Source organism: Primulina eburnea, chromosome 3, assembly GCF_022965805.1.
Source record: "Primulina eburnea isolate SZY01 chromosome 3, ASM2296580v1, whole genome shotgun sequence".
Classification (NCBI taxonomy): Eukaryota; Viridiplantae; Streptophyta; class Magnoliopsida; order Lamiales; family Gesneriaceae; genus Primulina; species Primulina eburnea.
The window spans coordinates 10,604,362-10,618,274 of NC_133103.1; the positions used below are offsets into that span (position 1 = coordinate 10,604,362).

The 13,913-nt window shown below is 34.3% G+C and overlaps 1 protein-coding gene across 1 annotated transcript; it reads left to right on the forward strand.

Annotated features, from left to right (window-relative positions):
* The first annotated feature begins 5,480 nt into the window (after positions 1 to 5,480).
* On the forward strand, positions 5,481 to 6,904 carry LOC140828218 (protein DETOXIFICATION 53-like). Its single transcript, XM_073191203.1, has one exon. The coding sequence runs from the start codon at positions 5,535 to 5,537 to the stop codon at positions 6,864 to 6,866; it is 1,332 nt and encodes a 443-aa protein (XP_073047304.1). The 5' UTR covers positions 5,481 to 5,534; the 3' UTR covers positions 6,867 to 6,904.
* The last annotated feature ends 7,009 nt before the right edge of the window (positions 6,905 to 13,913 follow it).

The window sequence follows — 13,913 nt, forward strand, 5'->3', positions numbered from 1 at the left end:
TATGATTATTGCAACTAAACTTATAATAAAATATTATAAGAAATATCTATTGATTTTAAATTTGTTATGAAAATTTCTTAAATCAACAATTTTGATGAAAAAAAACTCATCATGCATAAATTTCAATTCTATTACAATATTATCGAATTTCAACTTCAATAATATCACTATACCAATTTTACGATTAATAAAATCAATTAAATTACTTTAGACGAAACACAATAAATTAGACATATGATTAAAAAAAGGTATAAAGTAAAAACATAATTTCGTAGTACGTTACCAAATTTAATAGTTTAATTATTTCTTATAATATTTTATTGTAAGTTTGATTACAATAGAAGCTTATTTATTTAAAAATTGATATCTTAATTTTACTTTTTATTGATAGTATTATTATATCTCAATACTCCTGTATTATTAAGAAAACGAAAAAGTGAGAGATATAAGTGATTAATAAGAACGTTGGGTGCAATAATTGTCCTTGCTTGGTAGACCGATCGAACCGTGGTGCTTGAGCTGCTGTGCGGTTTAAAAGATTTGAGTTGCACCATTACCACCAGCTATAACTTTTGATAAATCGACAATCGCTCGATCCTACAAAGAATAATAATTAATGTGAAATATTAGTTACTAAATTTAAATATGTAGGAAAGGAGACTGCACTTGGTGTGAAGCCATTAACGTACGTGAGAGTGAAAAATTGGTACCAAATAGAAAAGAGGTGTGTGGGCTCAATTTAATAAATATAAGCAATTATATTTAGGCAAAAACTTGTGTGAGACGGTCTCACGGGTCATATTTGTGAAACGGATCTCTTATTTGGGTCATCCATGAAAAAATATTACTTTTTATGCTAAGAGTATTATTTTTTATTGTGAATATGGGTAGGTTTGATCCGTCTCACGGATTATGATCCGTGAGACGGTCTCATATGAGACCCACTCTTATATTTAATGGGATGTCCACCTGAGATGTTGGCCAAATAATTTGATAAACTTCCTTTTTTGCTATGGTTTACTTTTAATTTTATATATATAAGGGGAAATTAAATAATAGCTTTATCAAATGTGGTAAAAGAAACAACCAAAAGTACATATTGCTTGTGAACACCACTTCTTCTCATCATCGTCACGCCTTTAATTAACTATTAATAAATCATATCTTTTTATTTACTTTTAGTGCACTTGTTACCCCATACATACTATATATATAGATATACACACATCATCATCTAAAAACCTGCCAAGAGTCGCTCATTGTCATTACAACCTCATGGCACCGGCGATCACTCTTCACCCTCTTCGGCCGTGGGCATCACAATGGTACAACTCAAATCTTTTTAATTGTAAAACAACCTAAATGTCATGGTTCGATATCTCTATCAAGCAAAGACTATTATTGTACTCCAACAATACAACCAAGTACAAAAAAAACTTTTTTTTTGGAAATAAAAAAACGAACGAAAAGCACGCAACATAGAAAATAATAATAGTAATAGAGATGCGATTATTATATAAACAATATTTGAAAGTTCAATCGATTATAGAAGGCTACATTTCAAAATTAATTGGTCTCTTGCTTTGGTACAAGTACTCGATTATTCAGATTATATAATAATGGCCAACTAGCTAGTGCATGCAACATAAGATAATTAGTAATTGTCGACATAATTTAAAAAAAAAAAATCCCGCCATGAAGCAGAAGAATAAAACTGGTGACTAATGGAAATTAAAATTATGGATTAGTGTAATCCAGCATGCATGTGGTGAAATTGTAATTGGATTACAAGAGGAATCTTGTCACGATGTAAAATTTATTTGACTCCTCAAGCACCCCATTAACCATTTTTAATTTAAACTCTTTAATCCACACTTATCAACACCCCAAAAGCCGCCTTTCAAGAAATTATTGCAAGAATTTGTACCTAATTTTCCCATTTCAGGGATGATATATATTTTCGTGGAAGATTGAAAAAGTAAAATGTCAAAAATCTCTTTTGACATGAAAAATATTTTATATTATTTGATCATGTGCAGATTAAGATTATTACCACTTAGTAATGAGGAGAAAAACATTTTTTAGTAATTCACACAGATGATTAATGGTCGAGTCTGATCATGATATCTAGTAATTGTATACCGCTGATTAAATAATAAAATAAATTGTTTATATGCAGCACATTTGATATTACAACTAGGTATTCCACACTTGAGAAATTTCCCTAATTTATTGATGTCTGATTTATTTAATTTTGAAGTGATCGATAATGGCTCTTTCCCCAGTTTTCATGGCCAACCACCACCATTATCTATTACTTTGACCTCTTGGATGACAAGAATCAATTATTTGCTGCATTAGATCGTATATATTTGTGATTGATTATCGGCTAGTTAATTTTTTATTTTATAATTTTAGAAATTTTTAAATAATTTTTTATATATATCTCATTAATTATATTTGTTGTTTAGCATTATATTCCATTTTATTTTGATACTATAAAATCTATTTATAAAATTAAATATATAGAGAGCGATGATGACTGTATCCGAACTTAAGAGTTCAACAAGATTTAAAAAAAAAAAAAACCAAGTACTTATATCTCCACGATTATGAAGAAGTTTTGTTATAACATAATCTTGAATCTCCAACTGATAAGGGAGTTTTGTCACAATAGAACTTTGAATTTGAACTCGAACATCGTTTTTCAACTTGAGATTTTAGTATCATATAAGTTATAATCAATCGACTACGAAAGATGCGATTAAATAAGGATTTATGAATTGTTTTCCCGACGAATATATAGCAAATTATCAGCAGCAAGGTGGAAATTCTTTTTAATTTATATATATATATATATATATATGTATATATATATACGGTTAAATAAGGATTTATGAATTGTTTTCCTAACGAATATATAGCAAATTATTAAGCAGAAAGGTGGAAATTCTTTTTAATATATATATATATATATATATATATTATATATATATATAATATATATATTATATAATGTATGTACACGCACGCCAATCTGGTATATACATGGAAAAAAGTAAATCCATATATATAATAATATATATATATATAATATATATATATATATGGATTTATATATATATATATATATATATGGATTTACTTTTTTCCATGTATATACCAGATTGGCGTGCGTGTACATACATAATATAATATATAAAGGTTGTGGTGTTTGGTTTTTTCCTTTTGACGTACTTGGAATTAAATAATAGCGGGGATAAATCATCTCGCCAAATTCGAGAATTGGTGGATCTTCGTCTCTTTGTCTTCCCTCAATATAACTATAAATATTAATTATTATTTAGAAAAACATAATTATATATATACTAACATAATATAAGCAATGGTGACAATTTCCAATAAAGTAATTGCCCACGACTTTCAATTCTCCATTCTCCTTGTTTTACTTCACACGCACATATATACTACATACATATTCTCTTGCAACGTATTGACTTTTCTTGCACTGACTAAATTTTTTGCATGCATGCAAGAATTCGTTTTATAATTAATTCGTTTTATAATTAATAATTATGGAAATTTTTAAATTATTATTATAAACGCGAAATTAATTAAAAATATAGATACCTAGCTAATTAATTATAGTGTTAATATTTTCCAGGCAAATTAGCAGTAGCCAAATTAATCTTGCAAGGATCCATAAGAAGTCTATTCAATAAGTGAGCGCAGCATACATATTCTTTTAGATATATAAATAAATTATAATTAGTGCTGGTCCCGGAAAAAGAAAGAGGTAGAGCTAGGACCCTGCTATGTTATATAATCAAGATTAATATTTACACAGAAAACTCAATTTCCTTTTTTTTTCAGTTTCTTTGAGGTGTTAGAGAGGGCATTAATTTATATATATTTTTTGTTTCATGATTAACATGCCCTGATTACTAGTAAGTAATATATATATATGTTCCACTTGCCATTCATAAATTTCTTTAATTAGCATGATTTATTCGTCATTGTGCATGTAGGCTAGCTACTAATCAAGAAGACAAACGAGGTTGTAAGTAGTTAAAACCAGAAACAAATACTGATCTACATTATTCTATCAGACAGGTGAATTAATATATTCCATATATACCGACAAGGGAAAACTGTGTTTGCAAGAAGAAAACTACTTTTTCATTATGTGATTAGAGAAAAAAAAAAGAAGAAAAATAAATTAAACCTGCCAATGGGTTAAAATCCTTCGCCTATATATACGCATATATCACTTATACTCTGTGATGCCATGGCTGAGAAAATAGGACGACTGATGGTTTCCATGAGTAGCAGAAGCAGACATGACTGGATTTGCAGACATTAAGGTTGGCCACATTATTTATTTATTTGATTTGTACGTATAACTAATTAAAATATTTACCATTTGCATGTAGTTTAATCAAATCAACAAGTACAAGCGTTTTAATAAATAGTAGTATATATTCAGAAGTTTGTATTGTACTTCAATTTCACGTTTAATTTGTTGATCTGTGTATACAATGAGACAGCTAGCTAGGTAGCTAGACAGCCATGTGCAAAATGAATGAATCTTCAGAAATCCAACTCCATGATCTTGGTAGTGCTCCTGATGAAACGAGAAATAAAGCGAGAGACAACGAACAAACTAATCATCATTTTTTCAGACAATTGCACTGGAATGAGGTATGTTATATGCACATCATTCTTTTGCTTTTTTCGTTTTCCATCACCAAGAACATATATATAAAGATACGTATGAGTACGTAGTACCGATTGGTTTCTGTCAAAATTTCTGCTCCGTTCATCATATGTAAGCTAGCGACTGCCGATAATCTATCCGAAATAAAAATATATTTCATTTTCAAATGCATAATGATGAATATTTGATATACACAAATTAACTGATCAATTAGTGGGAAGTGGCTTCTGGAAGAGACCAATACCTGGTTTTGCATTTTATGGCATTGTTTTTTGACTTTTTGTGGTTAACATCGATCAGATCCTGATTTTGATGGTTCGGCGGTGCCGAAATACTCCATCTCCAAAAAAAGTAGATGGCGACATTTATATTAAAGTCTCTTTCAAGCACGCTTATGTGACATGCATAAGCTTTAATTTAACTTGTAAATTTCTTTTAGTTTTCAATTCATGCATCACATAAATTAACTTAGTGATCCACACGAGCACCATATTCTTCATTAAGAATTAATGTATTTTGATGTATTAATTCTCCTTACCCTCTCTCTCTCTCTCTCTCTCTCTCTCTTTTCTTGCATCGACATGTTTATTGTAAAATATTTAAGCCGTATCATCTAGATAAAAAAATCAAGACAATAACATGATTTATAATTAAGTCGAAGATGTAGATGGGGAAAACATTTATATGAAAATGGATCCACATGAAATGGGCCGCTGGCTTCAATTAATTGCCTTACTTGGCTTTGTATGCAAATGCGCAGGTAGTAGAAGAGCTCATAACGCTGGGGAAGATAGCTTGTCCAGTGGCGCTAACAACTATGCTCTACTTCTCCAAAACCATAATCTCCATGGTTTTCTTGGGCCACATGGACAAGCAAGAACTAGCAGGTGGCTCGTTAGCCCTCGGCTTCGCCAATGTAACCGGTTTTTCAGTCCTCAAAGGCCTCTGCTCTGGCATGGACCCCATCTGCTGCCAAGCCTTCGGTGCCAGGCGTTGGCCAATTCTTAGCCAAACATACATCAAAACTGTACTGCTCCTCCTCCTTGCCACCATCCCTATGGCTGTGCTATGGCTAAACGTCGAACCCGTATTCCAGAGCCTTGGCCAAGATCGTGTCATCGGCAAAATCGCCAAAACTTTCCTCCTTTTCTCTTTCCCCGAACTGTTAAGTCACGCTAATCTAAATCCTCTTCGCACATTTTTAAGAACTCAGGGGTTAAACACACCAAACACCATCATTGCCACATGCGTCTCCATCCTTCATTTGCCTATAACATATTTTCTAGTCACCTATTTGAATTTGAGAGTTAAGGGTATCGCATTAGCCTCGGTTGTATACTCAGTGAACATGAACATTGGCTTACTAGTATACCTGGTATTCTCTAAAGTGGCGATAAAACCATGGAGAGACGCAACATTTGGCTCGATCTTCCACAACTGGGGACCGTTACTGCGCCTGGCTTTACCAAGCGTGTGTCAAGTATGTCTGGAATGGTGGTGGTATGAAATAATCCTCTTTCTCAGCGGCTTGCTCACGAACCCGGAATCGGCAGTGGCTGCGATGGGAATCTTAATCCAAACCACAGGCATAGTTTACGTTTTCCCCTTCTCCCTCAGCCTGAGCATATCACAGCGCGTAGGCCAGGAGCTGGGAGCCGCCCAGCCAGCTCGTGCCCAGATAGCATCCATGGTTGGAATCTCGGTGGGTCTGGCCTATGGACTCTTGGCATTCGGGCTGAGTTGGGCGCTGAGGTCATTATGGGGAAAGCTATACACCAGAGAGCCGCAGGTTTTGGCTTTAATTTCGTCCGTCCTTCCTATCCTGGGGCTGGCGGAAATAGGAAATGCTTCTCAGACGGCAGCTTGTGGAACATTGACGGGTTCGGCCCGACCGAAACTTGGCGTGCGGATAAACATAGCGTCGTTTTACCTGGTGGGGTTGCCATGTTCGGCCATATTTGCATTCAAACTGAAGATAGGGTTTGCAGGGCTTTGGCTGGGGCTAGTGGCAGCTCAAGCTACATGTATATTGATGATGCTTTATAGTTTAGCTAAAACGGATTGGAAGCACGAAGCAAAGAGGGCGGAGGAACTGACAAGTTCAGTCGTCGATAAGGAGGAATCCGCCGGGACGAACCTGGTTCCGTAGCTAGGATTATTAATTAATTAATTTGTTCTTCTCTTTACTAGGAAATTAATATGGAGTGTAAATGATTTTTGGTCAACGAAATTGAATTTGATGCATCCTTCTTTCCAAAAAAAAATAAAACCATGAAAAAATGGATAAATATACTAACGTTTTGGCTTCTGAAATTCGCACGACCAAACACACATGGTTATTTTTAATTTTTTATTTATATATTAGTATTTTATATGTATACATGCTAACTTACAGGTTTTATAATTTTAATTTTATGTATACAACCATTTTCAGATTTCGATTGTTTTGGAGTATTCAGAATATTACTCGCACATATTGGTGCTTGGGATTGTTTCACCAGGCACGGGCAGTGAACGGCCCGGATCACTTATGTTGAGTGATCCGGGCCCACCTTCATGTAAAAAAAAATGACTCAGAAAAATCCGAGCTTTTAGATCGACCCTTGCGGACACTGCCAGCAAGGGTAGGATCGAGTAAACCGGTGCTTGGAATGAAATATGGAGAATTTCATTTTTCAAATCTATATCTTTGCGATTTAATATTTTTATATTGTTAGATTTTTTGAAAACAAATTAAACGTAAAAGTAATCTAACTAAGAACAAAATTTGACTGTAAGATATAATCTCCTAAACTAGGTAAACACACTAAAAACAAAACAAAAATAACACTGAAAATTGAAGAATAAACTTCTGACATGAATATGTATTTACAAACTATAAGAAATTCACAAAAAATACATTAAAAATTGCTTGAAAAATGACTGAAAACGATAAAAATATTTGAATTTATTCTTGTTATTATGCTAATTAAAATGGAATTTATTCTTGTTATTATGGCTTAACAATGAATGCAAAAGGTCAAATGGTCACTGATTAGAAAAATGGTGGACAATCATGTCAAGCCATAATAACAAGAATAAATTCCAGCTTCGGTTTCAAGAATTCGAAAGGGCGCCCTATACTTCAGCAGCCCGTCATTTCCTAAAATTGCATAGAAAACCTGCGACACCGAGACAGAGCATTTTGGTGGGTCTGAAAATTAACAACCAAGCTCAATCAAGTTAGGTACTGGAGAGGCGAGCATAGCCAATTTTGTGTTAAATTTGACGGGTTGAGAAATCACAAACCTAACTCAATTATTTTATATCCGTGAACCTAACATATGACAAAAAACTTGTGTTAGACGGTCTCACGGGTCGTATTTGTAAGACGGATTTCTTATTTGGGTCCCCAATGAAAAAATATTACTTTTTATTGTAAATATAGGTAGGGTTGACACACGGTATCACATGAGACCCCTAACATATTTATACATCTCTAATAAAACTTGAGAATTCTGATATTTTTGTAAGAAAATTGGTCTCCAAACGGACTTTTGATGAAGAAATATGAACACAAGAACTTTTGATTTTAATTTAATTTAGTTATTTATTTCACTTCATCGATTTAACTCAAGTCAGGTCGGCAGATCGAATCTTCCCTCATTTTACCCGTTTCTTTCCGAGACACCTCCTTTCATCAACAAACTCACCGCCGGATCTTCAAAAACTCGACTCCCACTCGTCATTTGAAACCCAAAAGTCCAAGACCGTGATTAATGCACTGTCAAGTGACTTGACAATCACAATTGCAAACTTTCTATCGTGGGTTTGTTAATTAAACCTCTGGGGCATGTTTGTTTGATGTGTTAATTAATTTTGGATAAGTAAATGTATTTTACTTTTTGTTGCTTCGGATTTGCAAATTCACATGTTTGGATTTTTATTTTTTTTGTGATTAAGTTAATTTATTTGGATTTTCAAAATATTTCGATATTTGGGTTCTTTAAAAATATCTAACAAAATTTGGAGGCAAAAGCAATATATATGAAAGGAATGTGTTTTGACTCCTTTCGATCCGGGACAACACTGGAGTTTTATATACTAGCATTGTGTTTTGACTCGTTTACCGATTTCGTGAGGATCACAAGGTAGCGAGGTTGGATGTAATTGGGAAATGTGTAGGAGCTAATGCATTGTAGTTGGGAATTCACCACTCACCTACTGGTATGGATATACTATATGATCTAACGAAATAATAGTGCATGAAATGTCCGGCCAGAATGTGAGATGTACGTTAAAAAAGGAGTTCTCTAGTTGTGCATGAGATGACACTGTGAATATTTCATGATCGTATCACATAGCTATTGAATTTAATATGCAACCATCGATGAACCAATAGTTGCTGATTCGATCGTGATATATGAGATGAAGGGACCATATTGAATGTTAATCATAACCGACTGGTTCTTGCAGGCACTATTAGTGATACCTAGGGAATCATGGAGCGATGCTACTAGACGCTCTTACCATAACTCGATGGGTTTAATAAAAAAAATGATTTATGACATTCTCATGACTAAATGTTGGTGCATGAAATGAGGCAAATTGGGGTAAGCCCAATAAAGAAAAATGTTCTGAATCACAAAGAGTTGTGAACCCACGGCTAGCTCTAACCCTGAACCATTGAGGGTCACACAAGCACTGGATCATTATGTTCTCGTTGAGAGATAAATTCAATGAGTTGAATTTATATAAAATTATGATATATTAAATTCAAGGAGTTGAATTTATGATAATTAAATTTTGAGAGAATAAAATTCAAAGAGTTAAATTTATGAGATAGATAATTCAAGAAGTTGAATTTATGATATTTAAAATTTGATGAGAATTAATTCAAGGAGTTGAATTTATAAAATACGATAATTTAATTTATTAAACTAAAAGGTTGAGTTTATTAAATATTAAATTAAATATATATTGAGAGTTATATTTGATGGGCTTGTAAGAGTACAAGTTCAACATATTAAATAAATAAAGTTCTTAATGGACTTTGATTAACTAATTAAACTAGTTGGACTAGTCCAATTAATTAATCAAATCCATTGAAGTTAATTATGAAACCTAAATATTATATTATGAAAATTATGTCATGAAAGCATGGTTTAAGTAGGAGACTTGAAACCATAGCCTCTACAATTCCAAATTTTCGATAACTCCTCCATTCTTCTACAAGAATTCGGCCACCCCTAAAGAAAGTTTAGGGTTTTGAGCCACCTCTCGAGTTTTTTTATCTCAAACGAAAACTTTTTCAAAATATTCTAGTGCTATTTAGAAGAGGAACTAATCTTCTAGTCGTAGACCGGATAGGGAGATTGAAGGACACGTACATAGAGATTTACAACAAGATCTACGTTCGCTTATATCGACATAATTGGAGCCAAGTGAAAATTCACTTAAATTATATTACTAAACATCCTATGTATATTCTTTTAATTTAAACCATACGAGTGTCCAATATAATATTTTGAATGTCAAAATAAAATTTTAAAACTTTCGCTATGTTTTGGACACGAGAAAAACGATAACCCAACAGACCCAGAATAATAAACATTATCGTTCATTTGTATTGATAGAGACAAGATCTCTAGTATTTTTCTTATTGATACCTCATAAGATAGGCTTGCTCTACTCTCGATAGCTCGGAAGAATTCATATCCAATATCCAGATAGTCCCAAGAGGCCATCTTAATGACTAGGGGTGATAACCCCAAAAATGTCCAAGTCATCTTAGAGCTCAGGCTATGGTGAAATCGGAAGGATGGGGAAGCACCGCCTCGGGTATATCCTCGCATTCACGAGGACCAGGGAAACAGATCACACCACTATATGCCCATGTGATCCCAAGCTCTCAGCTAAACTCGGGTAGTGTAAGCCCGGACAGTATAATGAGATTTAGAGGACATGACTTCACAATGTGATCATCTACCCGAGTACTTTGATACATGTGTCATTCTCTAATCCATAGGTATGGGAGGCCATGATTCGATTTAATTGACATGTCTTTCAGTACATATAGGGATGATGTGACTAGACCAGAAGTAGTATATGTTATCAAATTTGGCAGTGTCAAGCAGCAGAGCATGAGCAACCATTATGCCATGAGTAGCAACCAAGAACCGAAAACAAAGTCATCATTGTTTTCTCCTTTATAAATACCAGGTTTACTTTATATTAATGCATTCAGCTATATTTCACTATAAAGCATACTCTTTATATACTTTCATTTGCGTAAACACTTGGCTAACTTGAGTGTCGGAGTGGACATGCCTGAAAACTTTCTAGCACCCACTAACGTTCTTTGATCTTTCAAGTGAGCAAATTCTTCAGCCTAGTACTCTCCGCTCGATCTCCAGTGAATCGGAAAAGAAATCAACCTGACCCGGAATAATCGCCCACTAAGCTCAATACGATTTACACGGTTGATATCATTGGCGCCGTGTGTGAGAAAATAGATCTAAGACATAGAAATGGTATCAACAGGAAAATCAATCTGGAAGAATGGTTCAAGAAGGGTGTCATCGGACGTTCCCTAGGGAAATCCACCACCTCAACAAACTTTTATTATCAACCAAAAACAATTAACCCAGTGGATATCATTAACTGTCTAGAAAGCCATGATGGAGAAATTACCCCCTAGCAGCAGTCGTGTTCACCACGAAGAGGGGTCTAAGGATGAATCTCTTCCTCGAGACAGTACCAAGAAAGAAGAAAGTTCCTAGAAGTGTTCCAAGGTCCTTACCATGACCGAGGAACTGGAAGACTAAAGAAAGAAAGTGAAGAATCTGAAAGGACATGCCGGGTCCTCCAGGGCCCTCCAAATGCAGCCAAAAGAGTGTCACTTTTCCACCCATATAGTGAATAAGCCCCTGCCTGCTCAATATAAATCAACAAAAGTCATGGAGCATGATGAAAACACATATCCCGAGGAACATTTGGCTCAATTTGAAAACGTAGTTATGTTACATTGTTATGATGACAAGATAAAGCTTAAAGCTTTCTTGACAACATTGGTGGATTCAGCCCAACAGTGGTTTGACAAACTTGAGCCTCAAAGGATACTATCTTTTGACGATTTTAATAACATTTTATTGCATTTGTTTAGTAGCAGCAAGACATATAAGAAGACTGCTTTCAGTCTGTTTGAAGTAAAGCAGGGTATGGATGAATGTTACGCGCATACGTCCTCAAATTCAACAAAGTGTCTATGGAAGCACCTTCTTGCGCCCCTTAAACCAAGATTATCGCCTTCACACAGGGACTTCAGAAAGGGGGCTTATCCGGTCCTTTGTGAAAAAACTGCTGCTAGACTTTGAAAATATGTTGTCTCGGACAGAAAAATATATCAAAATAGAAGTAGCCCAAAGATAGAAAAAATATGCCCTAAGAAAGAAAGGGTTGATCGACCGGGTAAAAAAAGAAAACTACTTGGGGGTGGTTGTCTCACTATACCCCCTGAAAATTCCAAAAGATCAGGCAGCACCTTTGTGAGGAGGAGAAAATCATGTCCCAACCCCGACGATCTTCTCAAAACCCAAGGTCAACCCTGAAATTTTGTACCTACCATCGAGAATATTATCATGATTATATATGATCATATAGGTGGTGGCTGTTGAATTTTTTAATAATGTACCTACCACCGAGAATATGATCATGATTATACATGATTATATATAAATCATGCATATATAATCATATAGGCGGTGGTTGTTAAATTTTTAAGTAATTTTTTTTATAGATAATCATATATAATCATGCAATATAATCACAAATTATCATAATTTTTTTATCTAAGATGTGTAATTAAATAATATTTAAACATAAAAAAGATTCATACAATATAATATCATCTAAATATTGTAAAAATAAATATATAAACTCCTCATCAGATGCTTTAAGACATGCTTCAACTTGTTCTACAATACCTGCAATATAAATGTTTCCTTCTCCTTTAATAAGCCTCTTACACAACTTGATATGATCTAATCCATTTTCTCTTTATTATACAACACCTCATATTCACAAACAATATCAATGGACTTTGGCTTAAATTCCAACTCCGGTTGTTTATCCTTTTCCGCCATTAATTTTCAATAATAAATCAATAATAATAAGAAAAAAAAAACAAATTTGATTTTGAAATCACAAAATTTGAAATATTATAAAAAAAGAATATGTTAAAACATAAAGCTTCTTACTGCTGGAGGCGGCGGCGGCGGCGGCCAGTTTGTGTGGTGGGCTTAGTTGTTGATGGTGAGACTGAGTGAGAATAAAAAGTTAAAAAACAAAGTGTGGTGTGATTCAAATAACTAGGATTTTGAGTTTTAAAATTAGTTAACTTTGAATATGTTTTTAAATTTTGTTGATTACAACTTAAAAATATTGGCTGACACACCTGGACTGTAGTTAATGCAAATAATTGAGTAAGAATCATCCCGATCAGATCCTATCAAAACCGGTCCATCAGTAAGAAAGCAAAAAGACTCACGCGGGTACCCAGAAACTCCGGACCTCTCCCATCTACAAGAACCCTGAGTTTTCAACACGAGCAGAAAATTCATGACAAGCTTACTATTTCAGTTAGGGCTCGGGAGGATAAGGGTCGGAGAAAATACCCTACTCTAGGTGTAATTAGGATGATCTCGGAAGGATCTATTGATAGTGATTCCCACGGGCTCGAAAGGCATGGAGTCGACGAGAAAACTTGGGGTGGATAGCTCAAGGAGGAAAGATGAACCAACCATCAGTTTTGGCCCTCTAAATTTGCAAGGCGTCAGTCTGCCTCATAATGATGTATTGGTCATCCATATAAAAATGCAAATTATGATATCAGACGGGTGTTCGTGGATTCAGGCAGCTCAGTTAATGTGATATTCCAAGAAGCCCTAAACCAGATGAAATTGAAGGTTACAGTTTGGATCCTGTAGAGATCGCTCTTTTTGGTTTCGCTGGTCATATGGTGTATCCAAGGGCATAGATTGTGCTTCCTTTAAATCTAAGAAGAAGTCTTGTTTTATCTCAGATCTCGAAGAAACCTTCTCAACTCTCAAAAAGTATGGGGTAAAACTAAACTCACTCAAATGGACATTTGGGGTCAAGAATGGCAAGTTTCTAGGCTTCATGGTTACCGAGAGAGGAATTGAGGTTACCCGAAAAA